This window comes from Eschscholzia californica, unplaced genomic scaffold, assembly GCF_041429995.1.
Source record: "Eschscholzia californica isolate CP2 unplaced genomic scaffold, dmEscCali1.0.p SCAF_3, whole genome shotgun sequence".
Lineage (NCBI taxonomy): Eukaryota > Viridiplantae > Streptophyta > Magnoliopsida > Ranunculales > Papaveraceae > Eschscholzia > Eschscholzia californica.
The window spans coordinates 18,485,773-18,510,195 of NW_028238420.1; the positions used below are offsets into that span (position 1 = coordinate 18,485,773).

At 38.3% G+C, this 24,423-nt stretch overlaps 1 protein-coding gene and 1 pseudogene across 1 annotated transcript; one reads left to right on the forward strand and one right to left on the reverse strand.

Annotated features, from left to right (window-relative positions):
* The first annotated feature begins 384 nt into the window (after window positions 1-384).
* On the forward strand, window positions 385-6,225 carry LOC147548827 (GTP-binding protein OBGC, chloroplastic-like). Its single transcript, XM_086666326.1, has 6 exons — window positions 385-1,865; window positions 2,191-2,464; window positions 3,070-3,361; window positions 3,906-4,065; window positions 4,802-4,910; window positions 5,939-6,225. The coding sequence occupies exons 1-6, from the start codon at window positions 658-660 to the stop codon at window positions 5,999-6,001; spliced, it is 2,106 nt and encodes a 701-aa protein (XP_086522452.1). The 5' UTR covers window positions 385-657; the 3' UTR covers window positions 6,002-6,225.
* Window positions 6,226-13,969: 7,744 nt separating this feature from the next.
* On the reverse strand, window positions 13,970-14,513 carry LOC147548828 (secreted RxLR effector protein 161 pseudogene; annotated as a pseudogene).
* Window positions 14,514-24,423: the final 9,910 nt, after the last annotated feature.

The window sequence follows — 24,423 nt, forward strand, 5'->3', positions numbered from 1 at the left end:
AAATCAGAAATTAAAAATAAAAGAACTAAAAAATAATAATTCTTAAAAGAAGATGAAGTGAGAAAACAAAATTTTTCAACCTTCTTTCTTTCTTTCTTTCATTTTGGTGGTGTAGTAGTCTGCTAGTTATAATGTTGATTGTGGTATGACGATGGTGGTTCTGGAGGTAGATGCGTAGTGATAATGTTTATGGTAGTGAAGATGTGGTGATAGTGGTGGTGTATGTTCAGTAATCGTGAGGTGAGAGTAGTGGTAGTTGTTTAGTTATAGGGAGGGGGAGAGTGTGGGTGATGGTGATAAGGGAGGTTTGATGGGGTCTAGTCGTCTAGATAAGGAAAAAAAATTTAGGTTGAAAAAAATGAAAACTTAAAAAAAAAATAAAAATTTTGACTTAAATAAAGTCGATAGTATTTGCATCTTACATTTTTGCATCTTCCCGGAAGACACTTTGGCCCAGAGCGCCCGAAGCCAGACTCTGCTCGCTTTGGCCTGAGGCCCGCCAATGTAAGTGACCAAATTATAAGTTAAGTCAAATCTTTCGTGTAAATAACAATGTCAGTGTGTGAAAACCAGCTACTTTTACTTTTGAATGATGAAAGATGAATTGATGAGGGTCCATTACTTTTGCTTCTTATCTACTAGAAAAGACTGGTAGTAATGGTGTTCACAGCCATATCCATATGCCTCGATACCTCTCACCTTCTTTTCACTCCTCAAGCTCTTACTGTTTGTAGTAATGGTGGTGGTGGTGGTGGTGGTGGTTTTAACAACCCCCGTTACTCCATACGTAGTAGTAGTAAAAGCTCCCCTAACAAAAAGAAGACCCAGACGGTCATCCCTCCTGCCAGAAGAAGCAGCTCAAATGGAAACCCTAAACTCAAAACTAGTAACAAAAACACCTCTAGCTCCGTCGTGGAGCTTCCGACGTCAGTTACCAAAATTCATACTTCAGGCGGTGGAGAAGCCACAACCTATACTCGACTTCCTCCCAAAGATGACTTCTTTTCACTACCCTTGAATTCAAAATCTGTTGCAGAGATGGTAACCCTTGCTGAATTTACGAAAACCCTTTCTTCTGTTAACAATGATGTGAGGATAAATGATGATGATGATTCAACAATGGATGATGATGATGATGATGATGATGATGATGATGAAGAAGTGATAATCGATTACAAAGAATCTGAATTTTTAGGTGAAAATTCAAGCTCAGATTCTTATAATTATAATGGGGAGGATGTAGATTTTGATGGGGTTGAGGAGAAAAGTGGATTTGCTTCTGTGAGTGGTCCAATTGATGGTAAAGATTTTGCTGAGGAGGAAGAAGGGGAAGAGAAGGAAGAAGGGGAAGAGAAGGAGAAAGGGGTGCCAGCAGTAATGAGATGTTTCGATAGGGCGAAAATATATGTGAAAGCAGGGGATGGAGGGAATGGAGTGGTGGCATTTAGGAGAGAGAAGTATGTGCCATATGGGGGACCATCTGGTGGAGATGGAGGAAGGGGAGGTGATGTTTATGTTGAAGTTGATGGTTCTATGAATTCTCTCTTACCATTTCGAAAAAACATCCATTTTAGGGCTGGGAGAGGATCCCATGGACAAGGTAGGAAGATGGCTGGGGCTAAGGGAGAAAATATTGTTGTGAAGGTCGCTCCAGGAACAGTGATAAAGGAGGCATCCTCATTTACAGTCAAAGGAGGCGGTGGTTGTGATAGAGACGAGGGGAAGGTGCTATTGGAGTTGCTTCATCCTGGACAGAGAGCCGTACTCTTACCCGGTGGCAAGGGCGGGAGAGGGAATGCCTCCTTCAAATCTGGCATCAACAAGGTCCCGAAAATCGCAGAAAAGGGAGAGGAAGGCCCTGAAATGTAATTACTTTATTCTCCTCTTACAAGACTCGTTTCATTTAAGATATTCAAAATCCGCGCTTAGGAAAGATACCAAGAATAATATAACAAGGAAATCCTTAAGTACACTTTGGTTTTCGAAATAAAACAACATTAAATTATTTGAACGAGCTAGTGATTAATTGTTTGCACTATCTTTAGTTCTCTGTAATTGGAATTCTACTCGTGCATTGGTGGTTTTAGTTATTCTGGTTAAGATTCAGAGAGAACCTAATTGTACTTTGCTTTCAACACACAATCCGTTGTAATTATTGATAGTACGAAGAATAACAATTTTGTTTATCAGGTGGTTGGAGTTGGAGCTAAAGTTGGTTGCCGATGTTGGAATAGTTGGTGCTCCAAATGCAGGAAAAAGCACCCTTCTAAGTGTTACAAGTGCTGCTCAGCCAGAGATAGCTAATTATCCTTTTACAACTTTACTCCCTAACTTGGGTGTAGTTTCATTTGACTACGATAATACAATGGTTGTTGCTGATCTACCTGGATTACTTGAAGGTGCACACCGTGGTTTTGGTTTAGGTCATGAATTTCTACGGCACACTGAAAGATGTTCAGTCCTGGTACGTTTCAGATTGCTACAATCTTTACTACAAAACACATAAAAGAGATATAATTATCAAATGAGAAATGATAATCTTATGCATTATAATATATGATTGCTTGTTGTTTCTAGAGTTTTGGTTGTTGAATTTAGTTTGGTGCTTTAGCAAGTTTATTCTAGCTTTACTCGTTTGTGGCTTAAAGAGCATTCTTAAGCTACTTATCCACGGCAAAGTGCTAATGAGTAATATAAAGCTATATATAAAGTACAATAGGTGATAGATGAGTAATGTTGATCGTGAACTACACTGTTCAAATTCTCGATTTTACGTAAATAACGACTGATGCTGTAGTTGATGAATAAATAGAAAAGAAAGTGCCTTTCTTGTATCACTTATATAAACAGTTAGTTTTTATAACTACTCTTTTTTCACCTTCTTTTTCTTTCGTCTAATCTTGCCCTTTTCAGAAAAACCCGAAGAAGAGCCCCATTACTATTATTTGCTTTATGCTGTAAAACTTATGAAATTACAGTAGCTATGTAATTAGTCGACAATCCTGTTTTATTTAGGTTTTCAGATGGCTGCATAGACATTAATACATTTCAAATTCTCTGGTGGTGTAGGTACATGTAGTTGATGGCTCATCAGAACAACCAGAGTGTGAATTTGATGCTGTTCGTTTGGAGATCGAACTATTTAATCCAGAACTTTCCACAAAACCTTTTATAGTTGCATATAACAAAATGGATCTTCCAGAGGCATATGAGAAGTGGAATTCATTTCAGGCAAACCTGCAAGCTCGTGGTATCAGACCTTTCTGCATGAGTGCGATGCACAGACAAGGAACTCATGAAGTGATCTCTGCTGCCTATGAAATTCTACAGAAACAATTGGAAGCAAACAAGGACCCTAAAGGTTAGTGTTGTAGTTTTTCAATGGTTGAATTTATATAGTTTTTCCGTGGAAGCTGGTACTGGAAAATGGCCAGTTAACTCAGTGTGGGTAGAGTTAGAGAGGATGATACATCTTCAAACTGATTGAGAATAGATGTTCAGTCTCTTTTACTACCTACCTTGCTGATATCCAATGGTAGGAGCATATCTCTGGGCATTATGTGTACTGCAGAGAAGTCATACTCTACCCAGATAGGTTTCAAAAAACTTACTCTAGCCAGATATGCCCCGTTCATACTTACGTTCAGGCTTGAACCAAATTAATACATACCTATAGATGATGCTGTGTTCTCGGTGGATGCATCGAAATACACGGGATTACTAGAACCAAATTTATACATACTTACCTTTGGGCTTTAACCAAATTAAAACGTAGCCCATAAATAATCTCATCCTTTTGAAGTTAATTCATAATTATGTAGATGTCACATAGGTGTTTCAGACGATTTCGCAGGTCCTGGCTAACCGGGTATCATCACACGCTTGACATGTTTAATCCTTTTCAGGCTGGACGGAGCCAGAAAATATAAATTATGTAGCTGACAGGCTAAAGAAGCAGCGAAATGCTTCTATCAGCAACTTTGAAATCTCTAATGATAGTAGTTCTGGATGTTGGCACGTTACTGGAGCAGGGATACAGCGTTTTGTTCAAATGACAAACTGGCAGTATGAAATCTCTTTCTCATGTCTTTCTGTACACTTGTTTGGCATTTATCCAGTGTAGATTTCATTTCTGTTTGTTATATCTATTATGCTTTGGAATCTGTAAGAGAATAAACTTCCACAAACGTTTTGTTTTCTGTCCAAATAAGAAAACAAAGAAACCTATCAACGAATTGAATAGGGTTTTTCGTTGCTCATAAATCAGCTCTTAATGTCTACCTTGAATCATAGAGGACTTTATCTTTTACAGTTGATGAAGGATGCTAAATCCAAGCTATCCTGGTGGGGTCTGGTCGAGGGAAAATTACGTTTCATGAAAATTTGTAGAGTTAGAACTGCACGTCTGAGAGGAGAACAAGTACAAAGTTCAACGTGGGTGGCTCACTGGTGAAGCCAAAAACTTGTGGAATACCAATAAATAACAACACATGTTGAGTTATGAAACATTATGCAGTAAAAAATATCTATTATAAGTCTAGGGGGAAGAAATACACTGTATAAATTGTATCTTGATTCCTTTAGCTTTGGATTGGTCAACCTCATAAGTTCAATCTACAAAATATGCATCCCTTGGCTTTTGTTTTTAGTTGTTAGGCTCTTCTAGGTCACCATTTCTCTACCAGTTTTGTTTGATTTTTTTCCGTTGTTTCTGAAGATAAACCAACTGACCTATTATTTTTTGCAGTGATGTTTGAATTCTGTAAGAATAAATAATAATAATTGCTATTCTCTTGTTCAGGTACTCAGAATCGATGAGAAGGTTCCAACATGTTCTCGATGCATGTGGTGTGAATAAATCTCTTAAAAAACTTGGCGTCAAGGAAGGTGACACGGTCGTTGTTGGTGAGGTAAGACATTTAACTACAATCTCTGAGTTTTCTTTCATTTTCTCTTGCATCTGATTATCATTAACCTACAAGAATTCCAATTCCAATACAAGGACATTTCGTTATGCGTCATTTTGGTCTTATTTATTAAGTCTTTTATCTATAGTCCAATGTGTTCGTTAGGACCAACCATTTTTAATTCATAATAATGTCATTCATCAGTTGTGTTTCATAGACCTAACACAATTCTGTGCAAGTGCACGAATGTACATATACGGTGTTATCATATTAAACCATCGAAGTCAGTGCTCGTCTACCTGAAGTATATGTATCCCACATGAGAAAAAAATAATGAATATCCATGTTACATCGAGTAAAAGCCGTAAATAAGACTTGCTTGTTCAATAGCCATCTCATACAAACTCTGTGTAACATCTCGTGAACTCTTATAGCTATTCATATCCCAGTTTATGCCTCTGTGTTGTTTATTTAAGTGCGTTTATTGACACAAAAGTACTATTAGGAATGCACTTTGAAGGAATTATTCATTCTACATGACATTCTTTGGACCCCTTAGAAATCTATAAGCTTTATCATTGGTTTTAACACTTTTTAGTACTCTGATATCTCTATCAATTGGAAAGCATGATAGCAACTGTACGCTTTATAGTGTTTTCAGGTTTTTTGTATTGTAACTGCATGATTGTAAACATATGATATGAACAAATTCGTAGTCAGTTCACATGAATTTCGAAAAAGTGGGATTATGAATAGTGCAGCTTAAATATGGTTATAAAGTTCTTCGCTAAAATCATATAAATCAACTACAAGTTAGTTTACCGTCTGCACTCAAAAAGAGAGAACCAAATAAGTTGAACAGTGAATATTCGTCAAACTTCATGGAGAAAATGTGGAGCCTTAGATATTATATTTTTTGTTCATATTACGTAGCTCCGATAATAATCTCAATTACTATTATTTAGTATGAAATTACTCTAATATAACGAATCTGAATGTGTTTTCGATGGCTTCCTCTCGTTTGTTGTTAGATGGAGATGATATGGCACGACTCAAATGACAAAGATGGCCCATCATCAAGGATGAGGAAATGATTAGCTGACTCTCTTAAGTGGACTCAGTTGAATTAGTTCATATTCTCAGTCTGATCATCTACTGTACTATTGGGTGTAAATCATATTTTAGCGAATAAACTCCAGCCTTGTTTTATTTTATTCTCTCCGATGAACTCGTTCATATTCTCCCAGTCTGATGATCTACTGTAATTTTGGGTGTAAAGCATTTTATAGTTAATAAACTCCATCCTTGTTTTATTTTATTTTCATAGACCTATTCCTTTTCTCAGTTTTAAGTTGGTAAGTAACACGTCTAACATAGACCTTCTTTTGGATTAAAGAGTTGTTGTGAGTCTTCCGACCAAAGGGCATTGGAGTCGAACAAGAGTTAAGGTTGCACTTTATGGATTTGCCCAAGACGTGTATCGATATATATATATATATATATATATATATATATATATATATTTGTGATTTCCCTAGTAGGTTTGAGTTACTGCTGATTATATATTTGTGATTTCCCTAGTAGGTTTGAGTTACTGCTGATTATATATTTGTGATTTCCCTAGTAGGTTTGAGTTACTGCTGATTATTTCCGCTGTTTTTATACTGCTCTCAGTATTGATCTTGTGGAATAATAGTTGGATGATAAAATGTCTCTCCTAGAGACAAATCTTCCTTCTAGGCAAGTTGGCATGCCAGTGTTTGAATTTTACCGTTTCTAAAAAGCTAATTTACTCCTGTGACTTAACGATGAGGAGTACAGTTTTTTTTTCGACTTTGCAGATGGTGGTAGCGTCACGAGGGATCTCCTTCTGCTCAACTTTTGGAGGGGCAAAAACCCCAGATCTTAATTACCATTTTTTGTTGTTGTCAAGGTGTAGATAGCCTACATTGCCTAGCTTTGCTCCTGTGTGGAGTGGTGGATAGTCTAACTTTGTCATATCACAGGAAGGAAATGGCTGATAGTTCCAGGCGAAAGAAATCCTGGCCATATTTTTAGGACAACAGCCAGCAAGTCTTTGAAAAACAAGGAAACAGCAAGGATTCCTCCATTTGCGCCTTGCCTTTTTATTCTTAGAGCATCTCCAAACGTGAAACCTTCTACATCGGCATAATCTCTATATTTTTACTTTTTAAATATAAATAAAGTTTCACTCTAAACGCGAAACACTATTCAAGTCTATATATTGGCATCTTTGTTATTTTATTAGTTTTAAATCTATAACTTATTATTTTTATTTATTATGACTTCTAAAATTCGATAAATTAAATATAATTAATACAAATTATATATAAGAACATTATATTAGAAATCAAATATATAATATCAGAGATATTACCTACAAAATACAAAGATATAAACAAATATTGTTACGTAACTACTCCCATAAAATTATTTAGTATTCCGGTAAGTCTGCACCTCCGTCTTCACTTTTAGGTTCACCTCCGTATTCGTGCACCTCCCCCCCCCCCCCCCCCCCCCGTATCCACGACTTTCGTATGTACCAATTTGATTTCCACCACCTTCATACTCACCACTCCCGAATCGCCCCCACATATCCACCACTTTCGTATGTACCAATTTGATGTCCACCACCTTCATACTCACCACTTCCGAATCGAATACCTCCGTCGAAGACTGGGAGATGTTATGTTTTAGAATAATGATTAAATTTTTAGAGACGATATGGTCTTATTTATTATCTTATTTTGTATTTTGTTAAGTATTTTATTTTTATTAATAAAATTTTAATTATGTAATTTATAATTATATAATTAATTAAATAATATTATTAGTTTAGAATAAGGACATAAGTGTCACTTTATAAAACATATTAAGGACTCAAATATAAATTTTATTGAAACTAAGGACCAAAAATATATTATGTCACATCAACTCTATATTATAGAGCTTCAAATATGAACCTTCAAATATGAAGCTTCACTATTAAGAAATCTTTATATTATAGAGTGATAGAGTTACTTTTGGAGCTTGGAAAACTCTATATATAGAGATTTAGAGTACTTTTGGAGATGCTCTTAGCCTGTTAATCTTTAGGCGCCCCCGTGCTTTTAGCTTTTTTTTTTTGTATTGGCGCCCCTTGTCTAACGACTTGTTAGTAAGGATCCTCGACCTTATTCAACTTACTTTCGCTGAAGCCCCAAGTCTTCTATTTTCTTCCCCGAGTCATCTTTACTTCGATTTCTTCCCAAAAAGCTTCAATTTTTCTTGTGATTTCTTTGTGTTTCAGAGGGGTTATGTCTTTAGTCCATTATCGAAGGAAGAAGTCGAAGAATCATACCATCAATTACCTCTATTTCTGTGTAGAGGTTAAAAGTCCCAATTTATTGATGATTTATTAGGGTTGATATATTGCTTTAAATGTATACATAGTGTTAACCTGCACAAAACCTAGTGATTTTGAGTGTTTGTTGAGTCATTTTTGATTGTTAATGGACTGGATCTAGTCCGAACAATTTTGGCTATATTTTAGACTCGTTTTGGTCCATTTCTCTTCAGAGTTATCAGTCTGTTACATTACGGATTGGTTCATCAACATACAAACTATTTTATGTCTGACATCCTTCGGAATGGATAGTCCCTTTATTCTGTGTACCATAGGCAAAACCGAAATAGGTTGAGTTCTTTTGGGGTGGACGATCCGCTTCTATCTGTAAGATCGTGGATCTTCCAGTCCGTGTATTTACAAAGACCCTTAGACTATCAAGTTTAGAATCCCTCATACTCTAAACTCTGTCAGTTTTCAGTCTGTCCTATCTGAATCAAAGAAACTGTATTTTTTATTTTTGTTCTTATAGTTCCATGTCTTTTTCCACCCTAGGTTATATTTCATTGATGGCCGAACGTGTGCATCCTACTTGGGGCGAGAGGGATCACAGAGTTCAAAGTCGAATGATGGGAGACGAAACTAGAATTAAAACTGTGCAACCGAAGAACCAGTTGTTACGCCACCATTGGACTTTCCTACTGGGATGGAGATAAAGCGCAGGGCAAAAGTTAGGCGATAATGCATCATAAGAACGTCTCGACGCAACCCGAAGAACATGCATTCTCTACTCTTGAAGATGTATTTGATCTTTATTTTGGAGGTTTTTCAGATCAATCCTCGTTGAAACTCTTCGAGATCCAGTTAGTATTTCAAATATGGAATAAACCGATAAATTTAGTGATAAACTACATTTAAGAATTTAGTCATATATTTTTATGCTTAACTTTTTTCAAAGTTTTTGTTTTTACAAGAGAGACCGACTATGAACTAATAAGAGAGATGAAGAGAAAGAGAGACTCGAGTCTATGATAGAGAGAGATAGAAAACGAGTAGGGAAGAAAGAGAGGGAATGTGAGATTTGAATTTCTATTCTCTGTTATGTGAATCAATATGGTTACATGGGTATATATAGTTAGATATGAATGAAACTAAGTAAAAGATACATTGAGATACACTAAGATACTAATCTTGTTAGTTACTTGACTAATTCAATCGGGTGTGAGGTGGGTGATTATCTGAGTGTGGGTAGACCCGAATGGGTCGGGTGTAGATAACGTAATACTCCCCCTCAAGTTGGAACATATATCGTAGAGAAGCCCAACTTGCTAATTAAACGTTGGAAGGTGTCTGCACCAAGTGGCTTCGTGAAAATATCAGCTAGTTGTTCCGTTGTTGGCGTAAAAGAAGTTGGAATCAGCTTAATCTTGATTTTCTCACGAACAAGGTGACAATCAATTTCTATGTGCTTCATTCTTTCGTGGAAAACAGGATTGTCAGCTATGGAGGGGCAACCTTATTGTCGCAGTAGACAGTCATTGGTGCAGAGTGAGTGATGCCAAGATCTTGCAGAAGAAATTTGAGCCATTGAAAGCTCACATGTGAAAGAGGCTAAGGGTCGATATTCAGCCTCAGCAGAGGATTTAACAACCGTGGATTGCTTTTTGGATTTGCAAGAGAGAGGACTATTACCAAGAAAGGTAATATAGCCGGTGGTTGATCGTATGGTCATTAGACAGCCAACCCAGTCCCAATCATTGAAGCCCGACACATGTAAAGGGCTATTGACAGAGAGAAAAATACCCTTTTCCAAAAGAACCTTTGAGATAACGTAATACCTTACGGGCAGCATCGAGGTGGGTAGTAGGTGGAGTTTGGATGAATTGCCTGAGTGTATTGACCGCATAAGTAATGTCTGGTCTTGTTACCATGAGATAAATGAGACGGCCAATAAAGCGTCTATAAATAGTAGGATCCGGAAGAAGACTACCATCATCCGGTCCGAGATGAAGTTTCTGGTCCATAGGAAAAGTAGAAGGACGGGAAGCGGTGAGACCTGAATCTTCAAGAATATCAAGAGTGTAGCGACGTTGAGATAAAAAATTCCCCTGGAGGAACGGGAGACCTCAATTCCAAGGAAATATTATAGACGACCCAGGTCTTTGAGAGAAAAAGTTTTATCGAGAAATTTTCTTAAAGCTGAAATAGCAGCATCATCAGTTCCTGTGATGATAATATCATCAACATAGACCCGGACATATAGGAAAATATAGCCTTTAGAGTAAGTAAATAAAAGAATAATCGGCGTAAGATTGAATAAAGCCGCGAGATTGTAAAGAAGATGAAAACTTAGCGAACCATTGATGCGATGCTTGTTGGCCAAAGAGGGACTTGTTTAATTTGCAAACGCGTTGCTCTCCCTTAGTAGAAAATTGGGTGGAAGCTTCATGAACACATCCTCCTCGAGATCACATTGGAGGAACGCATTATTGACATCTAGTTGGTGAAGATACCAAACTTTGATAGCTGCTATAGAGAGTAGAGGACGGACATTGACCAATTTAGCAATAGGAGCGAAAGTGTCTGTGTAGTCTAATCCTTCAAGTTGGGTATGGCCTTTAGCAACCAAGCGGGCTTTATAGCGTTCTATTGACTCGTCAGAACGATGCTTAATTTTATAGACTCATTTACAACCAATGAGTCGTTTCTCATGAGGGAGATCAATGAGAGACCAAGTGTGATTGGATTCTAAGGCAACAATTTCCTTAGCCATTGCATCTCTCTAATGAGACGAAGTCATGGCTTGAGAGCAAGATCGAGGTTCTGTGTTAGAGAGAATGGAAGTGAGGAAGACTATGTGATCGGTCGAAAAAGCATTAAACGAAATGTAATTCGTCAATGGATAAGGAACAGACTCAAAAGAGTCAGGAGTTGGCAAAGCATTACAAAAATAATCGTTGAGATGTACTGGAGGGCAACGTGTGTGAGTAGGCCGAGATGTAGTCAGTGGAGTAACATAGTCAGACTGTGACTCAGGCAAGGTGCCTGTAGAGGCGGAAGGTATGTTGGGTGTGGACTGCTCGTGAGGATGAGAAGCGGTGTCATTAAAATTTGTCGGGCCAAAAGGCCCTAATGAAGATGCGGAAGGAGTGCCTATAGATAAATCAGGAACTATGTTTGGCGAACAAGTGGGCCCCTGATCCGGAGGGCCATCTGTCGGGTGAGGAACCGAGCCGAGGCGAGATACAAAGAAGCATTATCTTCGATGTTAATGATCGGTCGAGGAGAGGAAGAACTAAGACTAATCGGAAGGAGAGTGGTCATGGAAAACGATCTTCGCGAAAGATAACATCACGAGAAACAATGATCTTCTTGGAAGAAAAACAAAAATTTTTATAAGCCTTATGTCCATGCGGGTAGCCGATAAAAATTCCAGGAATGGAACGAGGGTCCATTTTGTTCTTAAAGGAGATGGATGTCGGGCATATCATAGACATCCGAATACCGGAAGTTTATCTAGAGATGGAGATGAACCAATCAATTTTCATGGGGTGATAAACCATGAAGTAAAAGATAAGGCAATTTATTAATGATATACACTGCTGTTAATACGCATTCGGTCCAAAATTCAAGAGGGAAGTGTGCCTGTAGTCGGAGAGACCTAACGACCTCTAAAATATGTTGGTGTTTCCGTTCTACCACCCCATTTTGTTGGGGTGTGTAAGGACATGATTGTTGATGTATGATGCCATTGGAAAGAAGCCAATGTTGGACATCATGATTCATGAACTCGGTTCCATTATCGCAACAGAGTATTTGAATTTGTGGAAACACCATGGTACCTTGTCCCGAGTGTAGAGATGTGATTTTGGTACCAAATTGTGTTTTAACATAATTTAAGAAATTTGAAAGATGTTTCTTAGTATCTAATTTAGAAGAGAGGAAAAAACCCACGTACATAGTGAGAAACCATCGACAAGCATAAAGAAAAAACAACTACCGGATAAAGGGGGTATGGAAAAGGGTCCCCATAAGTCTGCATGGAGCAATTCAAAAGGTTTTGATGAACTAGATCTACTAACAGGAAATAGCAAACGAGTTTGTTTAGATTACAGACATATATCACACAGAGTTTTATTATTTGAATTCAAAGAAATATAGCTCACTTTCTCCTCTCTACTTGATGTGGTAGAGTAAGAAAGCTTAGAGAGAAATTCCACACCTTATTCTCTGTCCTAAAAGTGTTTATATAGAACCCTAATGAGAATACACCTCCTCAAAGGATTCCAAAAACACCCTTTAGAATAAGATTTAAGGAAATAGTCGAAAATAACATCTAATGTTATTTTCTCAATTCCCTAATGAGGAGATGTCCAAACACCACATAATTTTGCATGCACACTACTGGATATGTCAGAACTCTCCCCTCAAAATTTCAACCGAATCCGAGCCCTAGAAGTGCCCGAATCGGCTAAGGCCCAAAAACCTTGTTTTTGGCCTTTTTGTACTATCTTTGCCTAATTCCTTTTTAGGCCTATGAGATATGTTTATGGGACATTCCCATTGTTATATCTCACTCCCACTAGTCATATCCTAGATCAATTTGACACTCTTATGTGTAACCCGTTGTAGGATCCGATCGAAGTTAGCCGCGAATTACTTCGTAATTCGACGATCGTAGTTGGTGTCTAGCTTCAACTCTACGATCCCTAAATCAATCGGACTTGATGATCTTCCACATCAATTGTCCTATCCGACAAAATGTTCGCATTGTCACCTTGGTCGAAGGACAACTCCTTCAGACTCCCACTTGGACTTAGAACAAGTACAATGCTCGATTCCAATGTCAGTTAGTATCCCATCTGATACGTCACGTCATTCAGACTTTCTTGATCTCAAGTACAACTGTCAAAACAAATTATTAACTTTTAATCCATTTGAGCACGAGCGTGCATTTTCAGTTGTTGCTCGTCAAGTGGCCTGAGGACACTGCATCCTAACATGGTTAGGAGGACATAATCCATTCTTCCGCTCCCACTCAACTTCATGTCTATCCTGTCCTTCCCAGTATCCGTTTTTATAACCTCCTTTTACGGCGCGGCGTTTAACGGAATCAAAGTCAGACATTCCTTACATAAGATGAGCTGAGCACTCATGTTTTGAGGAATCTCTTCAATCTTGTCTTTGGATGAACTTCTCATGTTGAGGGTTATTCCAATGTATAATCCCTATTATGCACTCACGTAGTCGAATCGAATACACTATTCCTATAGCCCATGAAACTGCGCTATCCCATTGACTCCCGTACTAGTCTTCGTGAGTCATTGTTGTCCATGCAATGACCTGGACTAGGGAATTGATAATGAATCACTTCAAGTTCACTTAGTAGGGTTTCATTCATCAGATCACGTATCTGACAAGCCTACTCGGAGTGTTTTCTTTATCTACGGACTGTCTCTTAAATACCAAACCAAATTTTAAGGACGAGAATAAAATTCCTTTTATTTTATTTATCGAATGTAAGTAATTAGGTACATAAACTCTTTTATGAATCCAAATTACATTTGTTGCCATTCCCCAATGCGCTTTATACCAATGCCCCTCATGTGTGAATCATGTTTGGGCTGAAGTAACAGTTTAGTCAACGGATCTGCAACATTGTCATCCGTGTGAACCTTGCAAATGACCACATCTTTTCTCTCTATGATTTCTCTAATCAAGTGGTACTTCCTTTGGATATGCTTGGATTTTTGGTGTGTTCTTGGTTCCTTGGCTTGGGCTATCGCTCCATTGTTGTCACAATAGAGAGTCACTCCCTCTTCTATGCCAGGTACGACACCAAGTTCTATTATGAACTTCTTTATCCAAACTCCTTCCTTTGCAGCTTCCGAGGCCGCTATGTATTCTGCTTCAGTGGTAGAGTCTGCAATTGTGCTCTGCTTGGAACTTCTCCAACTCACTGCTCCTCCATTCAAACAGTAGACGTAACCGGACTGCTATTTGAAGTCATCTTTATCCGTCTGAAAGCTTGCATCCACATGGCCTACAACCTTTAGCGTATCTTCCCCGCCATATACCAGGAAGTGATCCTTAGTCCTTCTCAGGTACTTTACAATATTCTTGGCAGCGCTCCAGTGCGCTTCGCCTGGATTTGATTGGTAACGGCTGCACATGCTCAAGGCATATGAGACATCTGGGCGAGTGCAGATCATGGCGTACATGATAGATCCTATTGCCGAAGCATAAGGTACTTTCATCATGTGTGCTAGCTCATCAGGATTCTTAGGACACTGATCTTTGCTAAGCACTATGCCATGTGTCATGGGAAGAAATCCTCTTTTGGAGTTTGTCATCTCGAACCGTTGAAGAATCTTATCTATATAAGTTTCTTCACTGAGTCCGATCATCCTCCTTGATCTATGTCTATAGATCTTGATTCCTAATATGTATCTGCCTCCCCTAGGTCCTTCATAGAGAAGCATTTCCGAAGCCAGTCTCTAACTGATTCTAACATCGGAATATTGTTTCCTATGATTAATATGTCATCGACATAAAGGACTAAGAAAACTAGGTTGCTCCCATTAACCTTCTTGTAAACACAAGACTCTTCTGCATTCTTGAGAAATCCAAATTCTTTGATTTTCTCGTCGAATCGAAGATTCCAACTCCGGCTTGCTTGCTTGAGTCCATAAATGGATTTCTTAAGCTTGCAAACTTTTCCAGCATTTTTGGAATGTACAAAACCTTCGGGTTGTGTAATGTACACATCCTCTTCCAAGTGTCCGCTTACGAAGGCGGTTTTGACATCCATTTGCCAAATCTCATAATCATAATGAGCTGCAATTGCTAGAATGATCCGAATGGATTTAAGCATTGCGACAGGTGAAAAGGTTTTATCATAGTCTATACCATGAATCTGTTTGTATCCTTTTGCCACGAGTCTAGCTTTGAAAACGCTAACATTTCCATCCTTGTCAGTTTTTACTTTGAAAACCCATTCGCATCTGATTGGTGTTGCTCCATCGGGCAAATCGATCAAGTCCCATACTTGATTTTCTGACATGGAATCCATTTCCGATCTCATGGCCTTTAGCCATTTTTCGGAGTCGGGGCTCGTCATAGCTTAGTTGTAGGTACTCGGCTCATTATCTTCTAACAGTAGGACATCTATTTTCTGAGATAATTTCTGGAGCCTTTGAGATCTACGAGGGGCCTGAGCAACTTTTGGAGTGTTCTCAACTATTTGAGATATCTCTTACGAATTTAATTCGACTTGTGCGGGAGGTTCCACAAGTTTTTCTATCTCGACCTCATTTTCATTTTCCTCTTCCATATTTTGTGGATAGATAGGAGTCGCTAAACCTCTTAATATCTCTATATCCGTGTTTATTTGTTGCTCATATCGAATTTCATCGATATCTACATTTCTCCCACTTGTCTGCTTGGAAAGGAATTCATTTTCAAAGAAGACACCATCTCGAGCAACAAACACTTTGTTCTCAGATTCGTGCTAGAAGTTGTAACCCCTTGTCTCTTTTGGATAGCCCACAAAGAGACATTTGTTTGATTTGGGTGCGAGTTTATCTCCTTGTAAACGTTTTACATAAACTTCGCATCCCAGACTTTGAGAAAAGACAACTTTGGAACCTTGCCAAACCATAACTCATATGGCGTCTTTTCTACAGCTTTTGACGGAGTTCGGTTAAATGTGAAAGCAGCCGTTTCTAGAGCATACCCCCAGAACGTGTTCGGAAGATTTGCTAAACTCATCATAGATCGAACCATTTCTAACAAGGTGCCATTTCTCCTTTCGGAAACACCATTCATCTGAGGCGTTCCTGGCGGAGTGAGTTGAGATACTATACCACAACTCCTAAGATGATCGTCAAATTCTTGACTCAAATATTCACCACCTCGATCGGATCGAATGACTTTTATTTTCTTGCCAAGTTGATTCTCTACTTCGTTCTGAAATTGTTTGAACATGTCAAACGATTCGGACTTATGCCTCACTAAGTATATGTAACCATAACGAGTGAAGTCATCTATGAACGTGATGAAGTAGCCATAGTTACCTCTCGCCGGAGTACTCATTGGTCCGCATACATCCGTATGTATGAGTTCCAAAGGTTCTTTGGCTCGGTCTCCTTTTCCTTTAAAAGAACACCTCGTCATTTTACCCATTAAACATGATTCGCATGTGTCATATGATTCTAAATTACACGAACCTAGAAGTCCATGCTTATGGAGCTTCTTCATGCGTGTCATGTTAATGTGACCCAAACGACAATGCGAAAGGTAACTTGGATTCGAATCATCTGACCAGAGCCTTTTGGTTTCTATGTTAAAGACTTCGTTCTCAATATTCGTAATATAGAGACCGTTGTATAACTTAGCACTGGTATAAAACATTTCACCTTTATATAAAGAACAATGCTGGTTTTTTATTAATAGGTGATATCCCTCTTTGTTTAACTCTGGGACAGAGATAATGTTTCAAGAAATAGAGTGTACATAGTAGCAATTATGAAGTTCTAAAACTAGACCAGTTTCTAAAGGTAGACTGAATGTTCCTACAGCTTTCGCAGCAACCGTTGCTCTATTTGCTACTCGTAGGACAAGCTCCCTCGCAGATAAATACTTGATTCCCTTAAGGCCCTGCACATCAGAAATGATATGAGCACCACATCCGGTATCGAATACCCAGGATTGAGAATCAAATGTATTTTCTAAGTTAACTTCGATAACATAGATACCTTGGTCGGTACCGTGAGTTCCTTCCTTCTTCCCTATGTTCTTCTGAATCAGTTGAAGTTCTTTCTATGATTCAGACATTCCAATGCCACTCCGGATTGCCTTGGAAGTCCCGTACTTCCTCAACCGTGATTTGTTTCGGGACATGTCCCTTAATCGACGGATGATTGTGTGCGCATCCATTTTCCTGAATCTCTTTTGAAGATTTGGCTCCATGGTGGCCAACATAAGGCAAGTTACTGAAATTAATTTCATCCGGATACTTTTGGTCTGCTTTTGTTCCTCAACCTTTGAGTTCGCAGTTATCCTTGAAATAGGGGTATCTAGTATGCTTTTTTTGTTTGTAGACTTGAGAACACTTCTCAATCTCTTTTCCCAATCAAGGAAGTTATCCATGTTCAATTTGTCCTCATCGAGGATTAAACATAGGTTGAAAAGATTGATTTTTTCCATAGTAAAACTACATGAAACAGAAAAAGGGTTTTGCTAAGTATTACATTCGATAATTTTTGCAAAAAGTCCTAAGTTCTTGCCACATTATTGAAGAAAATACGTGTCCCTATTTTGAATAATGTGATTCCGAGATCCCATCTCTCAAGGATTAAGCGGACTAGGGCCCTGCCCTTAATTCCCATTGATTTAGGTGAGTGAACTATTTAACTGATCATACCATATAATTTTCGGTTGATGGATTACATGTTCAATGTTAAATCCATCCTTTTGCCTCGAGTATCCAAGTCTCTCTTGCTGATCTCATTGAGTAGAACCATTTAGACATGTAGGCCTCTTCTATAGGCCTACCCGCAATGTCCCAAGGTAGAGGAGGTACTCTGCGAAGGCCGACCCACCTTCCTCGAACAAGGGCGCAAGGAGTGTCTTAATTTGGATAGACACTATACTCGAAATTACTTTTAGGGACTTTTACGCTAGTCTGTCGTTTATTTTAGTGAACTAATTAGCCTAGCTAACATCCACGACATAAATCGTAAAAAGTAAGTAAATGCGCGCGAGAAAGTAAATCAAGCACATATGGATCCTAGTATGGCCCCTAACCTAGAAGATCTAATCTCCTTTGGTTTGCTTCTTGTTTCGCCTTTTAGTTCGTCTAGATCTCCATCTTTGAACCTCCATTGATTTCTCCCACTCGCCTTTGGATTTCCTCCTAGAGTTTCTTCAATGGACTCATAAATCCTAAACTCTAATTACAAGACTCGAACGATTCGCAGATCGTGTAAACTAGAAATTAAAATTATTACAAATTATGCACCCATCTGTGCTTAAAACAAGAATAAGAAATAAATTCTATAGCCATATTAGTTTCCGCATTCACATCACATGCAATCATATAATATATTTCAAGGCTAACAATTATATATGCATGTATATCCGGGAGATACTTTTGTCGACATCCATATGTCATGTACGGACCTTAAGTCTACATCAAAGGATTAGACTAATGGTGCGTCTTGGTTTGATTTTAGAATCCGATTTTAAGGAGAAATTCCGTTTGGGCCTTGAATGGCCCAGGTTAATTTCGGAAATATTTGGACTGGAATCGGGAGAAAATTTGGATAAAAATCTCACTCGAATGATGGTCCCTTTTCGTGGTCCGAAAAGCCTTGAAAAAGCCTGGGACAAGTCCTAGACAAGTCCCGGCCCAAGCCCAAAAACGGCTCGGACAAGGTCCGGACATGGCACGGCCCATAGGGCCGGCATATCTCAAATTGTTTTTAGAACAATTCTAAAATTTCCAAATTTTGTTTTTCACAAGTTTCCAAAAACTTAAAACAACTCTTTTAATCAAACCAAATTGGATCAAAATTTTAGGTTTTGAAACTCTTTTCAAGAACAAATTTTGAAATCTTTTGACAAATACTTGAATCTGATTCAAAATTAATCAAAATTTTGTGTTCAAAACACTTTTAAACACAATAATCTATCTATAAAAGCATGGAATTGGTCATAAACTTAGATAAGATAGGCTAATTGCAAGAGGCTCTGACGCCACTGTTTGGTTTTACACCCTTCTACTAGTGTTTATAGCGGAAATAAGACATCTAATGTCTACACTAGTATTCCCAGGATCACATGCATAAGCCCATAATAATACTAAGTAAAACTAGAAAGATAAATACCTTATTCGCTAGTTTTCCCTCGAACCTTTCCAATTGCTTACGAGAAGACCAAGAGCTTCAAGCGTAGCTCCTCTACTTGGGACACGAGCAATCAACTTGATCTCCCACCTTGTTGTTTAGCTAGCACACCAATCGTGGTTGGAAGAAGAACTCATTTCTTCTTGACTAGATAGATAGTTAATGGGAATTAGTTCACTTTCTCCTCTCTACTTGATGTGGTAGAGTAAGAAAACTTAGAGAGAAATTCCACACTTTATTATTTGCCCTAAAAGTGTTTACATAGAACCCTAATGAAAATACACCTCCTCAAAGGTTTCCAAATACACCCTTTAGAATAAGATTTAAGGAAATAGTCGAAAATTGCATCTAATGATATTTTATGAATTCCCTAATGAGGAGGTGTCCAAACACCATGAAATTTTGCATGCATACTACTGGAAGTGCCCGAATCGGCTAAGGCCCAAAAACCCTGTTTTTGGCCTTTTTGTACTATCTTTGCCTAATTCCTTTTTAGGCCTATGAGATATGTTTATGGGACATTCCAATTGTTATATCTCGCTCCCACTAGTCATATCGTAGATCAATTTGACACTCTTATGTGTAACCCGTTGTAGGATCCGATCGAAGTTAGCCGCGAATTACTTCGTAATTCGACGATCATAGTTGGTCTCTAGCTATAACTCTATGATCCCTAAATCAATCGGACTTGATGATCTTCCACATCAATTGTCCTATCCGACAAATTGTTCGCATTGTCACTTTGGTCGAAGGACATCTGCTTCAACTCCTTCAGCATGACATAATTAGGCTTTGAATAGGCCCAGTTATGCATGTGGCCTGCAGAACCCTCTCTAAAAAGGTCCAATTGACTCTATCATAAGCCTTAGCCATGCCCATCTTAAGGCAGAATGTCCCTTTTTTAGCTGTAGAATTACGCATGAAATGAATAAACTCTTGAGCTATCACTATATTGTCAATAATATGCCTATTAGAAACGAATGCATTCTGGGTCCAAATTGTGCAATCTTCTAAGTAAGGTTGAATTCTATTCGCTATAATCTTAGTGATGAATTTGTATATCGAGTTGCATAGAGCGATCGGTCGAAACTCAGAGGCAAAACTCGGATGACTGACCTTAGGGATTAAAGCTAATGTGGTAAAGTTTAGAGATGGATTAATGCTACCTGATTCGAAAATATGTTGGATGTAGTTGGTAATATCTGTTGCTATGATGTCCCAGTTGTGTTGGAAATAGAGACAAGGTAGTCCATCCGGTCCTGGTCTCTTAATCGAGCTCATTTCCATTACCACTACCTTAATTTCCTCATGTGTTGATCTCCTTGAGCCGTCGGCCAGAGTTTCCGCCGAGAAGATTTTGTATGCATTTCATATCTCGATTGGCGGTTGGGAGACATGTTTCGCCGTGTACAGGTTCTGAAAGAAACAAATTAAATCATTAGCAATATCCTCCTGTTTAGTAGTGGTCTCACCTGATTGTAAGGTTAGCTGATGGGTCATGAAAATGTCTCATCTGAGTCGTTTAATTTAGCCGAGTTAGTCCGTTTCGTGTCTTTATTATAATAAAATGGTTGGTTTTCTTGATTAGGTGTCTTTTGTAGAGTTATGTGTGAAAAGTGATTAATAACGGGAGGAAGTTACTTGAAGGGTATTTTGGTCATTTGGAGTCAAGGGTATTCTGGGAAATTTGGACAAGGTCAGTGACGAGTGAAAAGTAGAGTCCGAGACGAGCTCGTAGGAGAAAACGGAAGTCAATTCGGAGTCCGGAAGAGTGAGATATGCATAGTCAAAGTTGGAGTCAAACAATGTAGACTGGTGGGACACTTTCGGGCACCATTCTGGCTGGTGGGATAATAGCAGGTGACGTGGCACGTCCTGAATGCACAAACCGGACAGAATACCGTGGTCCCCTCTTTTCTCCTTTTAACCCCCCGAAATTACCTAAAACCCTTCCTTTTTGTCTCACTTTATGTTCAACCAATAAGAAATCATTTCTTGAGTAGAAAGCAACCCTAACTTCCTATTTTAACCCTCTTTCTCCCATTTTCTCCCAATTAACTCCTAAAACCCTAGCCATCAACCCACCTATAAATAAATCTCTACCTCTTTCATTTCTCTTTAGACTTAAAATCCCTCTCAAAAGGCTTCCTTCTCTAATTTCTAAGCCACTTCTCCTTCTATCTTCTAACCCTAAACCTATTTCTTTCTCCTTTCTCTAGCCACCTTCATCTATTCTCTACAATTTCTTCCTTTTTCTTATTTGGGTGCAATAAAATAGCTATTACTTGGGATTCTTGGAGTAAAATTCTTGAGGACAAATGGAGCAAATTTTGGACAAAATGGAGATACATGGGAATATGGATTTTGAACATTCTTGGTGATTTCTTTCCATTAATCTTTTGTAATTCCATTTACTTTATAAATTCAATGAATATTACTTTAGATTCCATGAGTAGCTAAATTTGTATCTAGGGTGTAGAGAAAACCCATATTTGGGCTTATTTTGAGAGATGTTATTGATTATTAAATCCTTTTATTGAGCTTCAATGTTTATTAGTTGTCATTTCATATTGATTCTATGATCTTTTCATCATTCATGCATTATAATTAGATATTTCATGCTTTTATTAGATTATTAGATGAGATATGCTTTTTAGATAATGAATGATAGTTTAGGAATGTAGATATATATGATAGTCAATCAAATATATATGGTTTTGAATTGAGTTATTAAAGAATATAATCCGAAATCTAAATAGTTTATTATGTTAGATTTTGAGTTATACATGAGAAAAGGGATTTGTTAGTTAATGCATGTTTTAAGTAGTCCATTTATGTGGTGAAATCGAAAACCCTAGATCCTTCTTCTCACCTTGATTTCATTCTTATTAGTCTATTAGTATTGCTTTCTTTTTTATAGTAGTTTCCAAATCAAATCAAAAATTTGAAAGGCGGTTTTAATTCGAGATTTAGGTAAAATAGCTTGTCATTTGGAACGATACTCGATCTTATTATAAATACTATAACTTGATCCCGTGCACTTGCGGGAATAGACCTTTTTTAGGCCTATCATTAGCTACTAGATGAAATTTTTTGTCTCCTTTGTGTCATAGAAACATGTAATGCTCGGGTGTTCCTATCTCCATTTTGGGCCCACTTGGTTTTTGACCTCTGTTCTGCCTTTGTCCTTTGAATTTCCTCTAGGTGTATGATCTGTTCTTGAATATAATTCTCTGTGTTAAGGAGAAACTCAGTTGAAGTTAGACTTTGAATGTCCTTAAGTTTCTGTCTCGAGACCTGTAGCCTACTTTTAATTATCCCAAATGCATGTTTGCTCCATCTGAATAGAGAGTTCTTAACTGATTGAACTTTCGAATAAAAAGGCTCTGTAGAGTTATCCCTTTCTGTTTTAATGGTGTCGGGATAATCTTGGTGTTTTGTCGAATAAGTTTCGAACTTAGGAATGTTGTGAATAAATGGACCGTGGACTTTAAGCTTCAGTATGATAGGGGTGTGATCGTTGTTATATCGAGGCAAATGGAAATGCCAGCCTTCTGGAAATTCTGAGAGCCAACTAGTAGTACGGAATGCCCTACCAAGTCGTTCTCGAGTGAGGTGGTGCACCGATTTACTGTTAGTCCACGTGTATTCCGGACAGTTAAAACCCAGGTCCATAAGACAAGTCTGTTGAATGAAATTTTGAAAATGAGACAAAAAAGGAATGTCGGTAGAGCCCCCCCACCCCATTTATCTTAATTTGAACTAAGGGAATTAAGGTCCACCATACAACACACCGGGTTGGTACTATAATTAATACGAGAAAGTAAATTAGTCTAAAAGGGCAAACGGTCTTGGACCCTCGGAGGTTCGTAAATGTAAAATGGGTCCCATTCCGTAAAGGAACTACTCATGGTGATCGTGGTGTGGATAACATTAGGCAAAGTGTAATGAACGTTAACATTAATATTATCAGTCCAAAGGAGTAAGAGGGCACCACTACGGCCTTGCGAGGGGTAAATATAGGAATTAACAAGACGAAATTTATAAAATGGAGGTAATGAAAACATAGTAGTTAAACGGATTTTAGAAATAAAAACTAATTCTGGTTTAGTAGAACCAAGTAACTGTAATAACGTTTCTCTTGTCCGGTTGTTCCCAAGCCCCCGACAATTCCAGGATAGGAAATTCATAGCTATGGCGGCATTGGGGATGTCGTTGTCCCGCCTGAATTGATATTAGGACGTGTTGTTCTTTTGTATTGCTTCTTTTCCCTATCGATTGTAAATCCCTCAATGTATGAATCTTCTTCCTGTCTCACTAACGCCTCCGACATTGTTCCACTTCGTCTGCTAATGACTATGTCGTTGGATTGAGAGTTTAAGTTAGTTGCCATCGCCATCACTCCATTTTCTGTCTTGATCTTGCTACGTTTGACCTAAGATAAATGAGACAAAAGATCTCCAAAATTGTTAGCGATTGAGGCGTTAGGGTGTGGGTAGTTCTGGACTGATGTCCTTGCTAGCCCCTCCTGTCTCAGTATTTTGTGTGAACTGCCCTCCAAATGATCCCAATTCCTTGAGTTGGTGTCTGAGATTAAGGGGAACTTTGAACGAGTCTTTGTATTTTAGCTCCATAGCCTTCAACACTAATACTCGTTGTTCCTCCGATATGTTCTCTTTGAGAAGGTTACCAAAGGCCAAAATAATGGGGCAAAACTTTAAAGAATGCCCTATTCGGCTGCAAGAATTACCGAATCGAGGGAGTTTTTCAATACGAATCTCGATAGATATCAGTTGAGTGTTGGAAAGGCGAAGATTAACCCATTGTGGCATCGGTTGATCAAGTTGATATTCGATTTTGATGCGTCCATATACACTCCATTTTGAGGCTTCTTCCACCGATGTAGGGATAAAATTACCAATCGATCTCGCAAGTCTGTTAACCGTTGTGCTATTAAGGTGTCGCAATGGACTTCCATGGAACTGTGTAAAACACCAGGCCGAATTGAAGTTGTATGCACTGGGTGCTAGATCTCGTTGACATGGAGAACTGTCTAGGGCAAGATTTAACTCAGTTGCGGTGATGAAACGAATGAGGAAGACATTGTCTTTCACGTTCGTCAGAGTAAACTTGTTAGGGCCGTGCAGAACCTTCGAGATCCTTTCCATAGGGAGTCCAGTATCTACACTTCTAGTACTCTGGAACCAGATAACTCCATTCTTAATCACTTTGATGTCATGAAGAAAAGGTCCTCACCGACGAC